This window comes from Triticum dicoccoides, chromosome 5B, assembly GCF_002162155.2.
Source record: "Triticum dicoccoides isolate Atlit2015 ecotype Zavitan chromosome 5B, WEW_v2.0, whole genome shotgun sequence".
NCBI classification, from domain to species: Eukaryota; Viridiplantae; Streptophyta; class Magnoliopsida; order Poales; family Poaceae; genus Triticum; species Triticum dicoccoides.
The window spans coordinates 64504102-64528932 of record NC_041389.1 but is presented as its reverse complement, the minus strand read 5'-3'; the positions used below and the strand labels follow the sequence as shown (position 1 = coordinate 64528932).

Here is a 24831-nt window from a genome sequence, read left to right as displayed (position 1 = left end):
CCTGCTGCACCTTCATAAGCACCCTCTTGCCGGCCTTCAACTGGCGCAGTAGTTGTTGCTTGTCCGGATCAAGTCCCGCAACATCTGCAATATTATTGTCAGATTTATACGCACGCCGCACGCCATAAAACATTTTTGAAATATGTGTTATCGGAGGGGGTCTCTGTGTCTCCTCCTACGGCGGTCAGTGCGGCCTCAAGTTGGGCCTTGCACTCTTGAAGCTCCTGAGACAATTGGGTATTCTTCTCCGTAAGATCCTACATATTGAATGATCCTTAAATCAGTTATTCTACACTACTTTAAGTCTCGGGGGCTACTGGCATACATAACTATTAAAATTCCTTACCCGTATGTCCTTCACATACTGCTCCGTGGCTCTGGTCAAACCATCTTGAGCGGCACGGAGGTGCGCGTCTCCCGCATTAAAGGCATTTAACGCCTCTGGGGAGAAACACGCGTCACGAAGAACTGTCCGACGGCGCCTGTGATTCATGGCGCTCTCCACCTCAGACCCGGTGGCGGATAGCCTGTCGGCATCCTCCGTGGGAGGAGTATCCGGCTCGCGCCTTGCACTCGCCTCCCCCTCCGGACCAGGTGTTGGAGCCTGGCTGGCGGAGGCTTGGTTGGCAACCTCTTCGGTCACAGTCCGGCGAGCGCTCTTTCTCCTGGAAAAGTCATGAGCATTAATACACCTCCCAGGAATCTTTTCCTTAAACGACGATGGCGAGCTATACCGTTGCGGTGACGTTTCGATTCGCACCGCACCCCTCTTCCGCCTGCCGGGCCGAACTGACCCTCGTTGGTCAGCCGCCGCGGGTTCAGCTTCTCGCCTTGAAGGCACCTCCTGCAAGACACCGTTGGTATACGGAGATCAGAAATACGCAAGGACAAAGTAATGGTGTCAGAACTCTGGTCATAATTACCTGAGAAGCCGGAGATAAGCCGGGGTAGTCAGCCGTAATGGCGACTAGAGCATTGTCCATGCTGAGTTGGTGGAACACCCTGTCAATTAGCTCCACCTTTATGTCCGGATCCTCTTCGGAGGCCGGATCAAGGGATCTTCCCGTATCCTCGGGTTGTGGAGCCGGACTGTGTATGCCCTCCACATCCCGACGCAGTTCCTGCGTCAAAATCATAAAGTAAGGCATTTAACTTTGAAAGCACGGGTCGGATGAATAAATGTCCGCTTACCCAGCTCCGAGGGTTATTCATGGAGAACCCATTCAATGGGCTCGTCTGGAGGAAGTCCTCCTTCTCCCCCTTGTACAAGCCGAACAGGATCTTCACCAGATCCGCGGCCGATCCCGGCCCCTTGCGGCCATGACGGGTGGCGTCATTCTCCCCGTTGAAATCCCACATGGGGTGGCCCCTGTATTGGAGCGGCTGCACCCCTCGCATAATGCACGTGGCCATGACTCCAATCATGGTCAATCCCGAATGGGCCATCAACCTTATCCGGCCCATCAGGTAGTGGACGCTCCTATCATCTTCCCGTTGAGGGCTCCGCGGGCGCCAACTCAGGCGTTTCTTCAGCGGAGCAGTGCTGAACTCCGGGAGGCCGATCCGAACTGGGTCCGACAGTGGAGCGTATTCTATGTAAAACCATTCCGAGGGCCAGTCTTCGGACGCCTTCTTTGGGGTTCCGGATAGATATCCGGTCCCGGCGATGCGCCATATTTCGGCTCCGCCCACTTGATATATCGACCCCTTGTAAGAATGGGGTACGAGGCAAAACGGCCACTTCCACAGTGCAAAATGGGGCTCGATGCCCAAGAATAGCTCGCAAAGAGCTACAAAGCCCGCGATGTGTAAAATGGAGGCGGGCGTGAGGTGGTGAAGTTGGAGTCCATAAAACTCCAGGAGCCCCCGGAGAAACGGATGTATAGGAAATCCAAGTCCCCTTATTAAGTAGGGGACGAAGCATACCCGCTCTCCTTTGGAGGGATTGAGGACGCTCTCCGCCTGCTTCCCACCCTTGTAGGTGGCCAGTCCGGCTCGAACCGGAACCATAAAGGCCGGGGGAAGGTATCCCTCTGGTTGGAGCGTCACTAACTCGCTATGCGGGACTAAGCATCTCCTCCAATCTCCTGGCTGAGGACCGGGAGCGTGAGAAGAGGAGCCGCATCGACTATCCATGTTGGAATGGATTTTTTGTCAGATACGCCTCGATGAGTACTTGCGGAAGGAGGATGGTGTGATTTGGATCTGAATCCTCGCCTCTCTTATAGGCGGCTCATTCACGCAGCTAGGGGGTAAAACGTAAGAATACCCTGGCTTTTCACATTCGTGCTACACGTGGAAGAAGGCCATTATTGGACGTAGAAGCCAAGGAGCGCAACATTTATGAAGCAACCGGACACTATCCGGCAAACACATGAAACATGAAGGAGAACCCGCCTTGCAAACGCCGAAGACAACATACGCGCCGTACTCGTCGTCGTTGAAGCCTGGTTCGGGGGCTACTGAGGGAGTCCGGGATTAGGGGGTGTCCGGATAGCCGAACTATCATCATCGGCCGGACTCCAAGACTACGAAGATAGAAGATTGAAGACTTCGTCCCGTGTCCGGATGGGACTTTCCTTGGCGTGGAAGGCAAGCTTGGCGATACAGATATGTAGATCTCCTACCATTGTAACTGACTCTGTGTAACCCTAGCCCTCTCCGGTGTCTATATAAACTGGATGGCTTTAGTCCGTAGGACGAACAACAATCATACCATAGGCTAGCTTCTAGGGTTTAGCCTCCTTGATCTCGTGGTAGATCTACTCTTGTAACACACATCATCAATATTAATCAAGCAGGACGTAGGGTTTTACCTCCATCAAGAGGGCCCGAACCTGGCTAAAACATCGTGTCCCTTGTCTCTTGTTACCATCCGCCTAGACGCACAGTTCGGGACCCCCTACCCGAGATCCGCCGGTTTTGACACCGACAGTTGTCATAAGCTGGCGATTTATAGTCAAAAGCAAAGCCGGGTTAATCATAAAACGCTTATATACATTTGAGATATAATCCCCAAAAGGTCTCAAGTTAAGTAATTGTGGCTGCAATAAACTTTACCCGAGATAGAATAAAACTTTTTGAGGCTTCTGATTCGGATACGATCAGTAAACCGTTCCAAAGGGGTTAAGCTAAGATTCAGATACGATCATATAGCCCCCAGTGGCTTGGCGATGCCGATCAAATGGGTATCGACAGCTATGTTCTCTTTGGTTCGAATATGACCTATGTTTGAACAGGAAGCCCCCAAGTGACCATAAGAGTTGTTTAACGATGCTGATTCGGATACGATCCACGTCGATTCCCAAAGGGGTTGAGCTATGATTCGGATATGATCAAGAAGCCCCCAAGTAGGTTCAGCAGTTTGCTAATCAAATGGGTATCGACAGCTATGTTCTCTTTGGTTCGAATACGACCTATGTTTGAACAGGAAGCCCCCAAGTGACCATATAAGTTTTGGCATTGCGCCGATCAAGAGGGTATTGATAGCTATGCCCGATGAGCAGGAAGCCCCCAAGTGACCATAATAAGATAAGCCGTAAGGCAGGATACCCATGTTTTGAACCGTGCATCATGGCAGTAGGTTCTCTTTGGCAACCTTTACTTTGTCTGAGAACTCGAACTTTGCGAGAGATTAATTCTTTTTCAACCGAAACTTTAAGCCGGATTTGAAAGCTTCAAAAATTTGTGAGGGACAAATTTACCTTGAGCCGGATTATGAACCGGATTTGAGAGCTTCAGTGCTTTGTGGGAGAAAGATGTCTCTTGAGCCGGATTTTAAACCAACGTCCTTATTTTGAGCCGGAAATCTTCTGACGGCTTTTAAATTTCCATCGATCTAGCAGTAATCTTCGGGGCCGGGTTATTTTCCCTTCAACGATCTTGAATTTATTTAAACCGGCTAATTTTGCCGAGTCATATCATTGTAGCCCCCGAGTCTCAAGACGACTTGAGGAGTTGGCTTGAGATTCTCCATAATTAATCGTGGTATAGACCGGTTTGAATCCTGCATGGGACAACTTGCAAACCAAAGTAATTGCTCTTGTTGTAATATAAAATATATCGGTAAATTGTCCTCCTTGTTGTAAGCCGGCGTGGTCATAAGAGACGGCCACGGCATTGTAAGCCAGCGCGGTCGTGAGAGACGGCCACGGCGTAGTAAGCCGGTGCGGGAGTCCGTTGAGTAACGACGACCACCTGTGCCAAAAGATGTTGGCGTGTCTCCACCTCCGCGGTATAATATCACTTTTTGTCATAAATAATTGCCCTGCATGAACAATATTGCAGACCTAGGCAAAGATAAACTTGTTCTTTGACAAAAACAACATGTGATAATAAAACAAACTTGGATGGATATCACTTGATTTGTTTAGGCCAAAAATAATTCGCCATGAAACTAATGATCCCTAGGTAACACCGAAATCCTCACGGGTGAATCGGCCGCGGGAACAAACCGATAAACCGGCCATGGCATTTGTAAGCCGGTGCAGACGAACAAGTTGTCATCCACGTTGTAAGCCGGCGAGGACGCATGAACCGGCCACGAGGGCAGACGGGCGAGTCGCCCATGGTGTTGTAAGGTGGTGCTGATGGGCGAGCCGGTCGGCGCGTTGACGTAAACCAGACCGCAGGGGCGATGGCTGTATATAACAATACTATAGGCAGAGTAGTTTCTTTCAAAAAATTAATAAATATTGATAAAAGTAAGCTGGATGGATATCACCTGGTATTTTTTGCCGGATGCTGGCGCCAGATAATGCATAGTGCTGCTTTTGTTTTTTGACAAAAGAGTTAATTGGTTATGTGTCTTCTAGTGCCTGAGCTTTCCACATAACCCGGCCGGCACTTTTTGAGCCGGAATTTTTGAAACCAGAACTTCTTGATAATCCGGCCGGAACCTTTGATAACCCAGAACTTTTAAACCGGAACCTCTTGATAATCTGGCCGAAACTTTTGATAATCCGAAACTTTTTGAACCGGAACCTCTTGATAATCCGGTCAAAACTTTTGATAATCCGGAACTTTTGAACCGGAACCTCTTGATAATCTGGCCGAAACTTTTGATAATCCGGAACTTTTTGAACCGGAACCTCTTGATAATCCGGTCGAAACTTTTGATAATCCGGAACTTTTGAACGAGAACCTCTTGATAATCCGGAACTTTTGAACCGGAAACTCTCGGCGATTCGGCTGGAACCGTTCGGCGATTCAAACCAAACTTTTCTTCGAGACAATCGGAACTCTTTGGTGACTCGGACGGAACCTTTCGTCGAGTCGGTCGGAACCTTTCGCCGATTCAGATGGAACCTTTCATTGAGTCGGTCGGAACTTTTCGCGGATTCAGACGGAACCTTTCGTTGAGGCGGTCGGAACCTTTTCGGCAACTTAGACGGAACCTTTCGTCAAGGCGGTCGGAACTTCTTCAATAAGCTGGGAGGAACTTCTCGATACCTGGGATAGCGCCCTTCAAGAACTCAACATCACCGTGCGCAGGCCCCACGGTGGGCGCCAACTGTCGTGGAATTGTCATGTCAGATGTCCTTAGTGTCAGGACTTAGTCGCGAGGCCAACGCATCTATGTGGTAGCTTGAGACGGGTTGATCAGGACGAAAGACGCGACACGCAAGACAAGGATTTAGACAGCTTCGGGCCCCGGGAAACATCATTCGGTAATAACCCTACATGCTGTTTGTGGCTAGGTCTCATTATGCTCATCGAGAGTCGCCGCATAAGCCGGCTCCCCCTTTGTGTCTAGCCCTAGATATTGTTTCTTGTTACTTGTCTCTTGTCCCTCTTTGGGGAGCCCTGCCCCTCCTTATATAAGTTAGAGGGGCGGGTTACATGTGGAGTCCAAATAGGATTAGGACTAGCCTATCTTCTACTACAAGTCGGGTACAAGTTCGGGTCTTGATTCCTTGTAAGGGAGATATTCCTCACGCCTTTCCTCTTAAGCCGGCCTACCTTAACATAAGCCGGCCTTCTGGGCCTTGAGCCTCCTGAGCCCCCGGGTCTCGTTGCTCCTCCGATCCGCTTGCCAGGTCACCCATAACTCGCCAGGATCGGGAGGGTCACTTAGTGTATCGTCCAGTCAGGGCGGGTCATTAGTGAGTCTCCAAGTCCGGCCGGGTTACACCGCGGGGTATATTCCCGACACAAGGTGTTCCTCCGGTATTCCGGAGTTGCATAATCTCATAGTCAGAGAAACATGTATAAGTCATGAAGAAAGCAATAGTAATAAAACTTAAACGATCATTATGCTAAGCTAACGGATGGATCTTGTCCATCACATCATTCTCAAATGATGTGACCCCGTTTATCAAATGACAACACATGTCTATGGTCAGGAAACTTAACCATCTTTGATTAACGCACTAGTCTAGTAGAGGCATACTAGGGACACTCTGTTTGTCTATGTATTCACACATGTACTAAGTTTCCGGTTAATACAATTCTAGCATGAATAACAAACATTTATCATGATATAAGGAAATACAAACAACAACTTTATTATTGCCTCTAGGACATATTTCCTTCATAAACTTCGTGATACATATATTTTTTACCAATTAGCATGAATATCTCCCGTGAAAGATCAAAGAAGTTGTTTTGGCTCTCACATGAAAGATATATTGAGAAGATACTTGAAAGGTTTAATATGAAAGATGCAAAATGTGTTATCTCTCCACTTGCAGGCCATCACAAACTGAATTCTAAACAATGTCCTACAAGCAAGAAGGAAAAAGAAGAAATGAGGAAAATACCATACCAATTTGCTGTGGGCAGTTTGATGTATGCCATGGTATGCACTAGGCCTGATATTGCCTATGTAGTTGGAGTTGTTAACCGGTTCATGAAAAATCCAAGTAAAGCTCACTGGGAAGCAGTGAAGTGGATTCTTAGGTATCTCAAGGGAACTTCTACATCTTCTTTATGCTCTGTAGATGATGATCCTATATTACAGGGCTATACAGATGGAGATTATGCAGGTGAGAAAGTCCACATCTGGATAGCTAATGACTTCTGCGGGGAGCAGTGTCATGACAATCAAGATTGCAGAAATGTATTTCTGCATCAACTACAGAAGGTGAGTACATAGCAGCAATTGATGCTGGCAAGGAAGGTTTGTGGATGAAAAACTTCTTGCAAGAGCTCGGCATGAATCAAGAGAAGTATGCTCTGTTTGCGACAGTCAAAGTGCTATTCACCTTGCCAAGAATCCAAGCTACCAATCTCGAACCATGCACATTGATGTGAGATATCATTGGATTTGAGATGTTGTGAGTTCCAAGTTCCTGAAAGTCGAGAAGATCCATACCGACGACAATGGTTCAGATATGATGACCAAGATATTGCCAAATAAGAAGCTACAAGCATGTTGCAAGGTAGCAGACATGGTTGTGCTCCCCTCATGTGTCGAAGGGGGGAATTTGTTGGGATATCCTTCTCGTGTAGGATGTGAGGAGATGCCCATTTGAAGCTAGGCAGCCCAAAGAGGTGCATAAGCCCACTAGGGTTATGACATAGACTCATTTTGGATTTTGCATGTCAGAGGATAAAAATAATTTACCGTCCATTCAGTAACCACCATCAAGGGTGACGAAAATCAGTTTGGCCTCCATTGAAAAAAAGAGAAATGGAAGAAGAGAAAATTTGAAGGAAGAAGCAAAGGGAGCTCCTCCCCGAGGTTGTGATGGTCCAGATCCACTATTTTGTCTCCTTCAAGCTGCGCTTCCACCATCTTTGGTGAGATTGCTTCAATCCGTATCTCTTGAGCCCCAAATTTTATTGTGTTCATCCAGGATTCAGAAATCTTGATGTATGTAGAAGATCTTCTAGTGCTATCTAGAGAAGAATTTGTTGTATCACATATTTAATAATAGTGAAAGAGGATTTCGGTGGCTTCGGCACGTGGTTTTTCCCCTCAAGTTGGGGGGGGGGGGGGTCCATGTAAATCCGATGTCTTCGTGTTGATGCTTGATGTCGTCCAGAAAGTTACTCCTACCACCACATAGTGTCTGGGAAGCGTCTTGTGTGCCGAGTTACTAGTTTTCTATGTATATATGTTGTTGCATATGTTTCTTTTTGTTAGAATAAATCCGAGGCATACCGTCGATCATCCGAGGACCAAGCAATCACAGGATCACGACACCAAGATTTGTTAATGAGGTTCACCGATATGGCTACATCCCTGGGGCTTGACTACGGGCGCTCCTCCACGTGACACCGCTACAATACCGCACCTAGTTGCCCTGGACACCGGCACATGCCGCCGGCTTCCCCTGCGTTCCGGTGCTATTATGTTGGCATAGGTTACATCGTATGTCTACCCTCGCTATATAAGAGAGGCCTAGGATACAAGTGCCCTATTACGACACGACTCCATATCCTATGTAAACACAATACAACTACAAGTCCAACTGTAACCTACCTTGTACACAATATTCGACACAACTCCAACAAACTCCACCTTGGCGAATATTCTCCACCATCTTGAATTCGTCAATGCGTCAAACTTTCATGTACATTGGACTTGAGCTTATCCCATGAGTACCGCTGCTACTTCAAGACTCCATGTGACTCCACCTGCAACTTGTAGTTCCTTCTTTTCTTGACCACAGTCAACACTCGAGCGAAATTAAGTTTCACATTACTCTAGTTTGCGCTCCCAACTTCCAGAGTATCAGTCCAACGCCATCACACACCGATCACTTACCTGTGTGAAAGTGAACAACTCACATATTGGGTGTCACACATAAGAGTTAGCTGAACTCAACATCACCGCTCCTTTCTTGACCGCCTGTCTGAAACTTGAAAAAATTTCACCGTTGCTTGTCGTCATCCCGAGTCAAATTTGCAGTTGTCTCACCACATGTATGACCACCAGAGCCATGGCCCGTCTCCATTCCCCGTGCATACCGCACACCTCGACGCTGTTACCGCGTTGAGCCTCCGCTGTCCCGGTCGAGTCTCAAGGGTCGCGAACCCACATCACTCAACCCCCACTGCAAAGTACCACCGATCATCACCGACCGATGACGAGTTTCACGCCATTCAACATGACTCCATCAGACCATTGGGCTCCAGTCCGAACTACGTGCCACTCGCTTTTCCCATCCGCTGAATAGGCTTCGATTCTCTGGATCCTTACACCGTAGCCCCTCAATCCAGCTCCACCTTCAACATGACTCCATGGTAGATGATCAGTCCACCCCTGCGCCCCATCGACTCCAAGCTCTCATGTGCACCGTCTTGAATCAATCCCGCGCCATAGCCTTGTCGAAGCCACACAAACCCTCTGGACCTGCGCCACGTGTTTCCACACCCAGAAGTCGGTCACCATCAGCATCACGTTCCTATGTCGTCCTCGCCGATTTCACCACCGTCTTCTGTACCAACCGACCCACGTCGATCCGTCAAACTATCAAGTCCGACCCAGCCGAACATATCCGACTGTAATCATGCTCCACCCTGCATCATGACCGCTTGCACAACCGTGCATGTCTTAGACACCCTGTGTTTGCATGATCCTCATGACGCGCTTGTCCGCGCGCCTCCGCAGCCTATCCACGTGTTCCAAGCCATCTCACCAAACCGACCCAGGAAAAACTTCTTTTTTCCTGTCACTATTCGCTTGTTGCTTCTCCGTGCACCTCACAGCAGAAAAATAGATCGATCTTGAGTTCTTGACCCCTCTAAGCTGCTCCCGTGCACACATGTGGTCCTGGTTGCTTCTTCTTTTTGTCTCAAACAAATCCTGTACGTGACTCCTCTGGCTCTCACGCACGTGGCTCATCGAGCACACCCACCAGCAGCCAGCCATTGCCTAGCCAGCCCGCACCGGCCTACTGTCAACTGGGCCTCCTGCCCGAGCTGGTCAGCCACGCCCTGGTCAACCGCTGCACCTGCAATGGGCCGCCGGCCCGGTGTTGCTCCGCACGACGCCAGCTCCTTGCTGGGGCCTCCAAACGCGGGGTATGCCAGCTGCCGCCAGGTCGCTTCCGGTCAGATTCGATCTGATCTGCTGACTGCCGCCTTGCATGCAACAGCCGCCCGGTCGGCCTCGATCCAAAGGCCACAGGAGCCCGCATCGAATCGATTTGCCGTGTTCCCGCGTGCCATACGACCGCCAGCCTGCTGCACATTATCACGCCGAGACCGCTTCCGATTGCTTCCATGAAGATTACGACTCGACCAATACATCTGCTTTGCATCGTAACTCGCCGATGACTTATCCCGTATTACGGTTGCTTCCTGCAGACTTCCGTCGACGCTTTCTTCCTTCCTCTAGATCAACCTTTAAATAACCTAGCTCATGATACCACTTGTTAGAATAAATCCGAGGCATACCGTCGATCATCCAAGGACCAAGCAATCACAGGATCACGACACCGAGATTTGTTAACGAGGTTCACCGATATGGCTACATCCCCGGGGCTTGACTATGGGCGCTCCTCCCCGTGACACCGCTATAATACCACACCCGATCGCCCTGGACACTGGCACATGCCGCCGGCTTCCCCTGTGTTCCGGTGCTATTGGCAAATAGGAGGTTTTCAAATTCATGCCCAAGTACTCATCACTTCTTGGGTCGTAATTACTATCTTGCTAGGTTCAGTTGTCATAGCTGTTCGGAATCCACAAACCATCCCGACCGACGGTCAGAATTTTTTTGAATATGTCCTTGAGTTTATTCGAGACTTGAGCAAAACTTAGATTGGAGAAGAATATGGTCCCTGGGTTCCCTTTATTGGAACTATGTTCCTTTTTATTTTTGTTTCGAATTGGTCGGGTGCTCTTTTACCTTGGAAAATTATAGAGTTACCCCATGGGGAATTAGCAGCGCCCACGAATGATATAAATACTACTGTTGCTTTAGCTTTACTCACGTCAGCGGCATATTTTTATGCTGGTCTTAGCAAAAAAGGATTGAGCTATTTCGAGAAATATATTAAACCAACTCCAATCCTTTTACCAATTAACATCCTAGAAGATTTCACAAAACCATTATCACTTAGCTTTCGACTTTTCGGGAATATATTGGCGGATGAATTAGTCGTTGTTGTTCTTGTTTCTTTAGTCCCCTTAGTAATCCCTATACCGGTCATGTTTCTTGGATTATTTACAAGCGGTATTCAAGCTCTTATTTTTGCAACATTAGCCGCAGCCTATATAGGTGAATCCATGGAGGGTCATCATTGAATTGAATATTTTTGGAAATAGTATTTTTTTTTGCAGCTTAGCTCAATTCATGCATGGTTCCGGATAATCTGCTTGGTTGCAAAAAAATAGTTAGAAATGCGTATGAATATATAGCCTAGAGTTGTAGGAGAGAGAATAGAATAGACTATATTATGGAATTTTCAAAGTATATATGCATTAAGGAGGGTGGAGTCAGGCTAGATCTATACTGTAATATCCTTAATGTCTATAAGTGGAGTCCTCTTTTATGCGGGTTTCCACTTTAAGCAATGATTTTAGAATCCGATTCAATAGAAAATGAGAAAATATGCAAACAAAATAGAAGAAACAAATGTATATATAGGATATTATATTATATATTCCTAGGTTAGATTCATTATCTAATCCGATATATGGATATGGAATTCCCTTCTATGTAGTTCGGACAATTCACATTATCATTTCAATTTGATTTCAATTTGTACTTTTTAGTTACTTTACTTCTCCCCAATAGAGCTTAGAAGTAAGAATTTATTGGTTGATTGTATCCTTAACCATTTCTTTTTTTTGACACGAGGAACTACTCACCATGAATCCACTAACTGCTGCTGCTTCTGTTATTGCTGCTGGATTGGCCGTAGGGCTTGCTTCTATTGGACCTGGAGTTGGTCAAGGTACTGATGCAGGACAAGCTGTAGAAGGTATTGCGAGACAGCCAGAAGCAGAAGGTAAAATACGAGGTACTTTATTGCTTAGTCTAGCTTTTATGGAAGCTTTAACAATTTATGGACTAGTTGTGGCACTAGCGCTTTTATTTGCGAACCCTTTTGTTTAATCTTAAAAAAAATTCTTTCAATTTCGATTAGATACTTTTTTCTTTTTTTAGTAAATTGGTATTTGCTTCCGCAATTCCAATTATATCAATACTTTATTTAATTTACTCCTATTTATTACTCCTGGAATTATCTATTTATCGGGACAGATAATACCCCATTCTAGGAAGGGCTGAGTTGAGTATTATTAATTAAGAAGATATGCTCACCTTCTTATTTCCCGTCCTTAGTTTAGGAAAGTGGAAAGTTTTTTCCTTTTATTTTAGGAATTTTGGGAACAGAACATTTCAACAAAGGAAGTCTTTCACCGGTCAAACAAGACGTAAGACTTCATCTAAAAGAAATTACTAGATTGAATCTATTTGCATTAAAAAAACCGATCAAAAAAGGGCGAGCGAAGTAAGTGATCGAAAAACTTTGTTCTTTGTTCGTCCTATCTATAAGAGGAGAGCATATGAAAAATGTAACCCATTCTTTCGTTTTTTTAGCTCACTGGCCATCCGCTGGCAGTTTCGGGCTTAATACCGATATTTTAGCAACAAATCTAATAAATCTAACTGTAGTGGTTGGTGTTTTGATTTTTTTTGGAAAGGGAGTGTGTGCGAGTTGTCTATTTCAAGAATAGATTGGATCTATCCGGCTGCACTTTATAATATTTTTAGTATTTTTCGGATAAATAAGAAAAGGGTGCACAATCTCGACGAATTATTTCTGAATAAATTCAGAAATCATATGGAAGAACCATAGCATTTCGCGACTCATTGGTAAATCAACTTTGATTCTCTATAAACCAAGAATGTGAGACCATTAACACGGTTAAAGCTAAACTGCTTGAAGTCCAGGCAAAAAGAGGTACTCTTTCTACAACTATATTAGTATTAGTACCGAATTTAAACGGGAAATAGCTAATGTAAAATTTATCTGATATAGAACACTCATATCGATAAAATGGTTTGAACTATTTACTAGAAAAAAAAAGGGGGCACCCTGCCCTTTTTTAACCAATGCCGAATCAACGACCTATGTATAAAAAAGAGAAATTTTTTGGATTTGAAGAAAAAAAAAGAATTCTATTAATTTTCATTTTCCATTTATTTAGTTAGTTTTTCTTAATGAAATTGAAATTATTAAAGAGGGCAAATAAAAATAAAGAAACAACTTTGCTGACCATGATATATTTTATCTAGGCCGAAGAGTCCTCTTAATATTTATCTAGTCTTATATAGGTTTCGGTATATTGAAATATAAACATAAAAAAGAAGATATAGGATAGGCTCATTACTTAAAAAAGATATGGAAATAGCTATAGAAAAAAAATAAGGAGCGTGAGAGCCAAATGAATCGAAAGATTCATGTTTGGTTCGGGAAGAGATCATAAAAGTTGTAAACTTACAAAATAATCTACTTTCATTAAAAGATTTATTAGATAATCAAAAACAGAGGATCTTGAGTACTATTCGAAATTCAGAAGAATTGCGTAGAGAGACCATTGAGCAACTCGAAAAAGCTCGGATTCGATTACAGAAAGTCGAACTAGAAGCGGATGAGTATCGAATGAATGGATACTCTGAGATAGAACGAGAAAAAGCAAATTTGATTAATGCTACTTCTATTAGTTTGGAACAATTGGAAAAGTCTAAAAACGAAACCCTTTATTTTGAAAAACAAAGGGCAATGAATCAGGTCCGACAGCGGGTTTTCCAACAGGCCGTACAAGGAGCTCTAGGAACTCTGAATAGTTGCTTGAATACCGAGTTACATTTCCGTACGATTCGTGCTAATATTGGCATTCTCGGGTCCCTGGAATGGAAGAGATAATTAAATTAATTAGGCCTTGAACTTCTACTTTCATTTAGAATTTAGGCATTATTTTTCCCCTTGCTTCCGAAAAAAGAGTCAAGAAACACTAATGGCAACCCTTCGAGTCGACGAAATTCATAAAATTCTCCGCGAACGTATTGAACAATATAATAGGAAAGTAGGGATTGAGAATATAGGTCGCGTAGTTCAAGTGGGGGATGGGATTGCTCGTATTATAGGTCTTGGTGAAATAATGTCAGGTGAATTAGTCGAATTTGCAGAAGGTACTAGGGGTATTGCTCTGAATTTGGAATAAAAAATGTTGGGATTGTATTAATGGGCGATGGGTTGATGATACAAGAGGAAAGTTTTGTAAAAGCAACAGGAAGAATTGCTTAGATACCCGTGAGTGAGGCTTACTTGGGTCGTGTTGTAAATGCTCTGGCTAAACCTATTGATGGGAAAGGCGAAATTATAGCTTCCGAATCTCGCTTAATTGAATCTCCTGCTCCAAGTATAATTTCCAGGCGTTCCGTATACGAACCTCTTCAAACAGGGCTTATTGCTATCGATTCGATGATCCCTATAGGGCGCGGTCAGCGAGAGTTAATTATTGGGGACAGACAGACTGGCAAAACAGCAGTAGCCACAGATACAATTCTCAATCAAAAAGGGCAAGGTGTAATATGTGTTTATGTAGCTATCGGTCAAAGAGCATCCTCCGTAGCTCAAGTAGTAACTACCTTCCATGAGGAGGGGGCCATGGAATACACTATTGTAGTAGCTGAAATGGCGGATTCACCTGCTACATTACAATACCCCGCTCCTTATACGGGAGCAGCCCTGGCTGAGTATTTTATGTACCGCGAACGGCATATTTTAATAATTTATGATGATCTCTCCAAACAGGCACAAGCTTATCGCCAAATGTCCCTTCTATTAAGAAGACCTCCCGGCCGTGAGGCTTATCCAGGGGATGTTTTTTATTTGCATTCACGCCTTTTAGAAAGAGCCGCTAAATTAAATTCTCTTTTAGGCGAAGGAAGTATGACCGCTTTACCAATAGTTGAGACTCAATCTGGAGACGTTTCCGCCTATATTCCTACTAATGTAATCTCCATTACAGATGGACAAATATTCTTATCTACGGATCTATTCAATGCCGGAATTCGACCCGCTATTAATGTGGGTATTTCTGTTTCCAGAGTAGGATCCGCGGCTCAAATTAAAGCCATGAAACAAGTAGCTGGCAAATCAAAATTGGAACTAGCTCAATTCGCAGAGTTACAAGCCTTTGCACAATTCGCCTCTGCTCTCGATAAAACAAGTCAGAATCAATTGGCAAGGGGTCGACGATTAAGGGAATTGCTTAAACAATCCCAGGCAAATCCTCTCCCAGTGGAAGAGCAGATAGCTACTATTTATACCGGAACAAGAGGATATCTTGATTCATTAGAAATTGAACAGGTAAATAAATTTCTGGATGAGTTACGTAAACATCTAAAAGATACTAAACCTCAATTCCAAGAAATTATATCTTCTAGCAAGACATTCACCGAGCAAGCGGAAATCCTTTTGAAGGAAGCTATTCAGGAACAGCTGGAACGGTTTTCTCTTCAGTAACAAATAAATTTTGCATGTCTACTCTTGTTAGTAGAATAGGAATCGTTGAGAAAGATTTTTCATTTGAATCATGCAAAAAAGTTTTCTTTGTTTTTAGTTTAGTATAGTTATTTAAAGAATAGATAGAAATAAGATTGCGTCCAATAGGATTTGAACCTATACCAAAGGTTTAGAAGACCTCTGTCCTATCCATTAGACAATGGACGCTTTTCTTTCATATTTTATTCTTTCTTTTATTTTTATTTTCTTCTTCCGAGAAAAAACTGTTAGACCAAAACTCTTTTAGGAAATCAAAAAATCCAAATACAAATGCATGATGTATATATTATATCATGCATATATCATAAAGAAGGAGTATGGAGCCGGTAGTGGGAATCGAACCCGCAACCCCAAGGTTATGAGCCTTATGAGCTACCAAACTGCTCTATACTCTTAAACTAAAGAGGGGTAACTAGTGGATAAAAGAGGGTTGGATACGCCCCTCTACCAATATCTATACAAATAGAATAGTCCATTTATATAGAATGGTAAAGAGGGCTCCTCTATGATTATCAATTCCAGAAATCCATACAAATACGAAAGGGTATTTTATCCTTACCAACTGGATCTTGTTGCACCCGGTAACAAACATTCATAAACCATTTCTCGAAGTACGTGTCCGGATAACCCAAAATGTCGATAGTTAGCTCTAGGTCTTCCGGTCAAAAAACAACATCGATGAAGGCGTGTAGGTGCACTATTACGCGGTAGGGATTGCAATTTTTCTCGCATTTTAGTTTTTTCACTCAAACTCAAGGGAGAAACTTTGCTTCTTATCTTTTTTTTTTAAAGATTGACGAATCAAATGATATTTCTGTTCTAATTTCTGCCGCTTCTTCTCCCTCTGAATCAAACTTTTTTTTTGCCATAATGTGTCGTTGCTAATATAAGAGAGGCCTAGGATACAAGTGTCCTATTAGGACACGACTCCATATCCTATGTAAACATAATACAACTACAAGTCCAACTGTAACCTACCTTGTACACAATATTCGACACAACTCCAACACCTTTCGTGCTAAGCAACGCTCCTTGCGTTAGTACATGAGGTGATGCTGATATTACTTTGTTCCCGTTGTAGCATTCAGTTCGTCACAAGTGTTTTTGTGTGCTAGTTTCCAACCCCCGCACCTGTGTGTGACAAATTCTCTCCCAGCTCTTACCTCCTCTTTTAATGGAAGGTGAGAAGGTATTGTTTTCACCAAAATTCATCTCTGCACCCGAGCTCAATTTTCATGACTTAATTTTTCATCATTTTCTAGCAAAATATAAAAAGGATCTACATGATGCACGCAAACACAATTATGTTTGATCAATTTTTAGACGACCAAGAAATGAAGGTAGCAATATCACGAGTTAGGTCTGGATGAATAGGGGTTCGACGATCATGTGTCTTGCTTGAAGACGTGTGCGTTTCAATGCTCCTAGAGCAACCAAGATGCATGTGGTGAGTCGGTTCAGGTAGTTTATCCCCTTCGGTTGTCCTGAGGACGAGCTCGTGGTTGTCGTCTTCCTCCCATTGTCGAATTCTTCGCCGGCGATCTCGGTGGGTTGCAAGCTTGGACAATATATCCTTCAATAGACCGGGGTTGCTTTTACACAGATGGCCGAAGCCGTCGGTTGCCATGACTGCATTTAGTGTGGTCGAGGACCTGAGGAGAAACTCGAAGCATGCCTCCCTGAGACGGTGACAGCCATGTTGCTCAGCCAGCAGCAGTGTGGTCGCCGCCGTGCTTCCATTGATGTGACTCCACAGTCTGTCCTCGCAGACCAGCTTGAGCCTCTTCATGTTGTACCGGTCAGCGGCCTTCAAGAGATCCCGAGCCATCGCAGCACCATCCTCTATTGTCTCCGGCGGAAGCTCATCGGTGTACGCAAAGTGCAGCAGATTCCTGAACACCTCAGCTCTCATGTCGTCGATCCGTATGTATGTGTTGCGCTCTTTCAACGCGCCATAAAGCTCGGCCTTGAATACCGGCGACCGCGCCGCGAGCACGCACCGATGCGTCGCAAAAGTCTCCCCGCCGACATCGAGCATCACGTCTGCGCCCTGCTTGCTCCGCAGGAGGTCACCAAAGTGTTGGGGCCAGTCCGGTGGTGGTATCGCCACGACGGGCCACGGAGGCGGTGCAGTGTCTCTAAGGAACTCGACCACCGTGATGTTGCACCTGACCCAGAAACAGTCATCCTTGAGGAGGAATTCTTCGAGCTCTTCAAGCCGGATGAAATTTTCATAGCCGCAGAAGGCACCAATGCACGCAAACCGGCGTATGACCCCGCCGCCAGGTCTACGGTAGCGCGGCATCGGCTCCCCGGTGGTTGGGTCGAGGACGTCGAACCCGATCTCGGCCTCGACGGCGCGGCCGGCGGCGGCATCGTCAAGAACGGCGAAGACGGAGACGGAGTCGTCGGTCTCCACGCGATTGCCGTTGGGGTAGAAGGCGATGTGCCATCCAGTTGTGCCTCCTACATAGAAGGATTTGGAGCAGAGCCCCTTGCCGGTGTCGAAGCTCTTGCTCATCCATGAATATTCTTGGATCTTGAGCACGTGCTGCACGGTGGTCCTGCTAGCGCGGAGGGTGGTGTTTGGGGTGGACTCGTGAACGGCGACGGGGTGCTGATGGGACAACGCTGCGTGTCCGGCGGCCATCGCCTGCAGCCGGTGACCGTGGCTGTATACGAGACTCTGGATATGCAGCCGGTGACTCTGGATATGCTACAGCCGAGGGTGGTGTTGGTGGAATACGGCCGGCCGGCCTGTACTATATCAAATTGAAAACCCTAATGTTTTTTTATTGGAAACGGTAGGACCTTATAATAATGCCTACGTATCTGATTCATATTCGTACGTGTAATTGTAGCACGAGACATACACATTCACTTCCTATGGTGTTTTTTTGTTCAAGGACGTGTCGTATCCAACACGAGACATACATACATACCGTCTCGTATCCAACACGAGATTTGCACGAGTCGACCGTCCAGAGAGTTGATAAGAGGCGATCAAAAGCAGGATCACCGGCCCATCCACCCGCATCTTTTTGCCGCTGCCGGCGATGACCACCGGACTCGACGTCAGAGCTCCCACCAGCGTCGTGGTCTCAGACTCCACCCTCCGGGCCAGCATTACGAGCGTGCACCACGTGCTCAAGATCCAAGGATACTCATCGATGATGAAGAGCTTCCCCATCGGCAAAGCCCTCCGATCGGAATCCAAGGCACAACTAGCTGGCACATCGACTTCTACCCCAACGGAGAAAGTCGCGAGAGCGGCGGTTTCGTGTCCATCCATGCTGTTCTTGATGCTGCCTACCTCGCCGTGAAGGCAGATATCGGGTTCGACATGCTCGACTCCACCGGGGAGCTGCTGCCTCGCTACGCTAAAGCCAATAGCGACGTGTGCAATTTTCGCTTCGTCGGCGCTTACTGGGGCTACGACAAATTCACCGCGAGGGAGGAGCTGAAACTCCTCGACTGTTTCTCGGTCAGGTGCAACATCACTGTCATGGAGTTCATTGCGGGCGGCGCCGCCCCTTGCCCTCGTCCTCTACGGCCCGTCATGCCACCGCCTGATTGGCGTCGTGAGCTTTTGCAGAGCGAGCAGGGTGCGGACGTGAGGTTCATAGTGGGCGGGGAGACTTTCGCCGCGCACCGCTGCGTGCTTGCGGCGCGGTCGCCGGTGTTCAAAGCGGAACTCTTTGGCGCAATGAAAGAGAGCAGCGCCGCTGGCATACATATCCACGGGATGAGGCCCGAGGTATTCAGGAATCTGCTGCAGTTCGTGTACACCGAGGAACTGCTATCCGTGACACAAGAATAGGAGGATGAAGCTGCTATGGCCCAGCATCTCCTGGTAGCCGCTGACAGGTATGGCATGGAGAGGCTCAAGCTGCTCTGCGAGAACAGGTTGTGCGAGCACATCAATGTCAGCATGGTGGTAACCACGCTGGTGCTAGCTGAGCAACATGGCTGCCCCGGGCTCAAGGAGTCATGCCTCCTCAATTCCTCTTCAACCACACTGGAGGCAGTCATTGCAACTGATGACTTCGACAATGTTCTTAGTAAGAGTTGTCCTAATCTATTGAAAGAGTTGATGTTGAGGTTTGCTTCCTCTGACTCTCTCCATGGTTTGCAAATAATTGATCGATTGGAGGAGGAAGACGACCTTGCCCTCAACACAACCCAAGGGGGTGAGCTCCCTGAACTGACTCACGGTGTCTTGCCTTGGGGAGCGGGAGCACCAAAACGAATGCGTCTTTAAGCGTCCAACTCCTTCTTAACATCATCAAGTTGAGTTCGGAGGTTAGAAGAAACGTAGCAGCTGCCGCGTTCTCGACAGTCGCTTCACCCAAATCTTAGCAGCCGCCTCCTACCTCCGGTCTCCCATTCCTCTCGCAACTGCTAGAAACTATGTCCAACATTGGTCAACGAAGGCGACCGCCTGGAGGTCTCTCCTCTGGCGGCCTTCGGCAGAGATGGGAAATATGGGTGACGACTTATATAAGACATATATGGTTGTGCAGCGGCGGCGGTGTTCGTTGTTTTGTTTGCTTTAAAGTTTTGTTTTCTTTTACTCATTCTAGACATACTTTCAGCTTTGTATGGGTTTGCTCTTTGCCAGCGTAATTTTCTGCATGCATTGTATTTCTTAAGTCAATAAAATCAACCATTTCCTAAACTGAGTTTGGATTTTGCTAGCTATACTTCACGTCATACAATTTGGCGGCGAGACGACAGATTTTTCTGCTGCAACCATGTGTATTTTTACTACTACCGTCAACTATTTTACCAAAAAAGGCTTTCGTCCCGCTTTATATTATAAAGCAAACCACCCAAACCAAGCATCCGACAAAGTTCAACAACGTTCAACAAAGCCCACAAACACACGCACACGGAGGTCCACAAGAATACAAAGAAGTCATAAGGATCAATGCTGAGGGCACAGCACAACAAGCCCTAAACACAAAACACACACGCCACAGAGCAACCAGGCGGCCTAGTCCGGCTCTGGGGGAGGGGGCGGTAGCAGGGGTGCCACGCGGAGAGCCATCGAGCGGAGGTCGGTGAGGAGGGTGGTGATGACGTCCCTGTCCTGGGGGCGGCTAAGCGGACGCCAAAGCTGCAAGATCCATTCTTTCACGACAGCGCGATTGTTTGCTTGCTGTGAATCCCGACGATGAACACGGCGGTCACTACGGCAGGCGCGGGTGCTGGGGTGGTCGGGGGGCTGGGTCTGGTGTGCGCTGATGCAGCGGCGCATGAGCGAGCTAACAAAGAAGCCAATAGAGAAGAAAGAAGACGCCGAGGGGCAAATCAAACGGCTGTTCGCAGCTGTCTCAGACGGTTGCGTGGCGACCGGTCTAAATTTAGACCCGCGTGTATCACTGCCTAAAAAAAGAGCACCCCAAATCGCCTCCCCTCAAGAGACCGGCACCGACGCCACCGGTTAAGCTAACGGGCTAACCCCAAATCGCTTCTCATGAACACGCAGACGATGCAACGACCCCCAAATCGGAAGGAGCGAACACGTGGTGCTGCATTTGACCAACGCGACGCGAGACGTCGGTTGCGTTGCCCTCGCCGCAACTTGGCCCTGACCGTCGGGCGCACTCTGGGGAAAAGAAGGCCGGAGAGGATCCAGAAAACATGCAACGAGCGACCAAACACCTGACCGCTGTAAACCGGGACCCACACGAGCCCTCTAGCGGCGATCCCATTGAACCACAAAGCAGCGTTTCCCAAGAGCTAGAGGATACGTATATACTCGGATACGTGCACAGCTAATTAATGATCTCTATCAGTTGGCTCAACTAGGTCCTGGAATATCCTCGTTGCAAAAAAAAAAAAAGAAGCTGGAATAACCAACTCCGGACGTGTATTCTGACCAGCACGGATACGGCCGGATTCTAGCACTGATCGATCTCCAACTGCACTATATATATTCCAACATACGAACCTCTTACCTCTGCCACGAAGAGCTAAATCGTTTCCACGGCGTGCATAGCAGTGCGTCTCTGCGGGCGTCCATGGCTAAGCGGCGCAGATGTGCCGTCCTCCCCGATCATCTCATCGAGGAAGTATTCCTGCGGTTGCCGGCCAAGTCGGTGCTTGGGTGTCGCCGCCTCTCCCGCGCTTGGGCCGCCAAGCTCTCCTCGGAAAATTTCACACACCTCCACCACTGCATGGCCAACCTCCACGGCGGCCCCAGGATCTTTGGCATGCAACACTGGATATACGCCACGGAGCCGAAGGTGCTAGCACCACTCACGATCATCCCGCACGTCATCCCGCTTGATAGTTTCCCACTTCTTGGCACTGCGTTACCATCATCGATTCAAGGAGAAGAAGAGGATGATGCACCACCCGGCCCCATCGTCGCGCACCTGGTCACAGCGCAGTGTCGTGGCCTCGTTATAGTGACAATCAGTCCCACAAGAAAGACTTTTCTCCCCGACATGTCCTATGTTTGCAACCCGTCTACCGGCCAGATGACAGCTTTGCCGGAGGGCCGGACAACGGGCTACCGAGGTTCTGCCGAGTACAGAGAGAAGTATGATGGCCTAGGGATCGGCTACGACGTCCGCACCAAGAAACATAAGGTCGTGCGCATCTACTACCGCGGAGGCGGCCTCTTGTCCGCTGGCTGTGAAGTCTACGTGATAGACGGACCCATGGGGTCGTGGCGGCCGATCGGTGAGAAGCCCATGGGTTCGATAGACCAATACGGTAAGAGTGTCTTCGCGCAAGGGCATGTGTACTGGGTGGCCTATCGACATAGAGAGATGTTCATCATGTCCTTTCTCGCAACTGAGAAGTTTGGGACCATACAACCACCGTTGGACATGGACAACAAGCACATGTATGATTTGACGGAGCTTGGCGGACGACTTTGCCTTTTTACCTATCAATCTGGACAGCATTGCAACATCTGGCTGTTGAATCAATATGGATCAGTTGGAGCTTCATGGGAACTGCAATACCGAATCAACGCATCACCAGAAGTCATGTTATTCGGGACCAGCCCGCTCTCCATCATCGATAACGGCCGCCGCATACTCCTCACACAGCCTGGCTTCCCATACCAAATATATGCATACAACCCTGTCACTCATGATATTGAGAACCTCCTCGACTGGAGCGGTTCATCCATCCCAAATCCCACCTTGGGCATAAGTTATGTTGCTGTATACGAGGAAAGCCTCGCCTCGCCGGGGCGGCAGCCTTGCAAAGAAACCATTTTGATCTCCTCAACGTCTACACAGGCCCTATGTCTAATGCTACAACTACAATACCTGTCACAACACACCGTTGGAAGGCTTATGTGTGTCTGCCGTAGCTGGCGATCCATGATATGTAGTAATCAATAGAGTGAATTTCAGTTTTTACCCCCAAACTAGTTTGAGATTTTGCAGAATTTTATCCATTATACCCCATTTAGCAAAAACGTTGCCAAATTTTATCCCTTTTAATTTTTTTTTAATATGAACATTCTAACCAGTGGTTCTCAATTGTCTCGTTCACATGCCAGTTCTCCCACGTCGAAACACTGGGAGGCCTGCGGGCAGAGGCGTCAGGAAAGTGTCTTGTGTTTCTCTACAGATCATCAAGTCGTCGTAGATTAGATTTGTTTGTAAGCTAGCCTCCATCAAAAAGCATCCACCAGCCTGCTTAGGTAGAATGAATTTCAATTTTTACCCCCAAATTAGTTTGAGATTTGGCAGAATTTTATGCGTTATACCCCATTGCACCTCTTTTATAATTTTGTTATTATGAAAATTCTGACCAAATTGGTCCCAATTGTCTCGTCCACATGCCAGTTTTTTTTTGACGGATTTTCTCCATGTCGAAACCGGTCCATACCACTTCACCTATCCGGACCGGTGTGAGAACCGTACCCAGTTGTAGCTTATCAAACCTGTAGTTGATTACCTTTCGCTTGCAAAACAAACAATAGATTAGATGCAATACATGGATTGATTAATTAGATATTTATCGTAATGTATGTACTTCCTCCGTTTCTAAATATTTGTTTTTTTAGAGATATCAAATGGACTATCACATACGAATGCATATAGACATATTTTAGAGTGTAGATTCACTTATTTTACTTCGTATGTAGTCATTTGTTGAAATCTCTAGAAAGACAAATATTTAGAAACATAGGGAGTATGTGATATGCATGCATGAGTGTGTTCATCACTCAGGATGCAAACAGGGTCGGTTGTGAGAAAAGAAATAGATGGATCTAGAATAATCATGCCATCGGTACATGGCTAGTCTAGTCGTTGGAAACTTGATGGATCGTAATATGTCCAATAATCAGGAGACTCGTAAGTAATCTGTGTATGGCTAGTCATCATACTATCTTCAATAATAGCATGGCACGGTGATTAAGAAACAGCCATCTCATCACAAACGGCAAACCTTAATTAAGGCTTCTTCAGACCATAAACGACTGAACCTAAACATATCTAATCTATACCTCCCAAACTGACATAAAATTGTTCGGGTCCAATACTTGATCAGCTCTTCCCAGCGAATATTTGTAGAGGATAAACGCTTAATTAGACATCTCTCATATAAAAATGGTCAATGGTGCTTTAGAAAATTCCGATTTATTTTTCTAAGCACCTAGCATTGCATACAAGGCCTAAGAGCATCTACAGCCGGGCCCTCTATTCCTTCCCTAAACGCCCGAAACGTCCGCCCGGTCAGTGTCCGCTTAAAAACAGTTGATCCAACCGGACCCCCCCCCTCCCCCCGCACCCCCCACTTTCCTCCCTAAACGTCCGGACTGATCGGCACACCATAAACCCGTCTCAAATTTGGGGGCAATATGAGGCTGCCTGGTCATGCCCGGACACCTCCTCTCGACCCCACATGCAGGTACTCAAGCCTTCCTTCCTCCCTGATCTCTCTCTCTCTCTCTCGCATGGAGCATGCGACGACGCCGACAGAAGAACTGGTGCCTCGCGACGACGAGGGAGACGGCTGACGACCTCGCATAGCCCCCGCATGTGATTGCTGGCCCCATGCACCCGCGGACGAGCTGACAGCCGCCAGGGGCAGGCAGGTGTTCTAGACGCTGCCCTGGGCACGGGCATGCGCAGCCGTCACAACCACGGGTGTGCTGGCTGCCTCAGAGCATCTACAGACGCATATGACAAATATGACCCCTCAAACGCCCATGAACGCGTCGGGGCACGTCCGTGGGCAGTGACCGGGCACTCCTCAAATTAGAACAACTGCTGTCATGCCCAATATGCGATACTATCCTAAAGAGACTCGAAGGTCCCACCAAGGATAGAACCGCATATTGAAACGCTTTTGCAAGGTGGATATCATTACATCAACATTA

The 24831-nt window shown here is 46.8% G+C and overlaps 1 protein-coding gene, 1 non-coding gene and 3 pseudogenes across 2 annotated transcripts; 3 read left to right on the top strand and 2 right to left on the bottom strand.

The window, feature by feature from the left end:
• The first annotated feature begins 10503 nt into the window (after positions 1-10503).
• Positions 10504-11762, top strand: LOC119309084 (annotated as a pseudogene).
• A 2069-nt stretch (positions 11763-13831) lies between these two features.
• Positions 13832-15505, top strand: LOC119307390 (annotated as a pseudogene).
• A 64-nt stretch (positions 15506-15569) lies between these two features.
• TRNAR-UCU lies at positions 15570-15641 on the bottom strand. Its single transcript has one exon. It is a non-coding gene; the product is annotated as a tRNA-Arg (tRNA).
• A 1144-nt stretch (positions 15642-16785) lies between these two features.
• LOC119307391 (BTB/POZ and MATH domain-containing protein 2-like) lies at positions 16786-18123 on the bottom strand. Its single transcript, XM_037583467.1, has one exon. The coding sequence runs from the start codon at positions 18121-18123 to the stop codon at positions 16786-16788; it is 1338 nt and encodes a 445-aa protein (XP_037439364.1).
• Positions 18124-18529: 406 nt separating this feature from the next.
• Positions 18530-19734, top strand: LOC119307392 (annotated as a pseudogene).
• The last annotated feature ends 5097 nt before the right edge of the window (positions 19735-24831 follow it).

Coding starts and splice junctions, on each gene's coding strand:
- LOC119307391 (XM_037583467.1), bottom strand. CDS start 18,123: ATGGCCGCCGGACACGCAGCGTTGTCCCATCAGCACCCCGTCGCCGTT.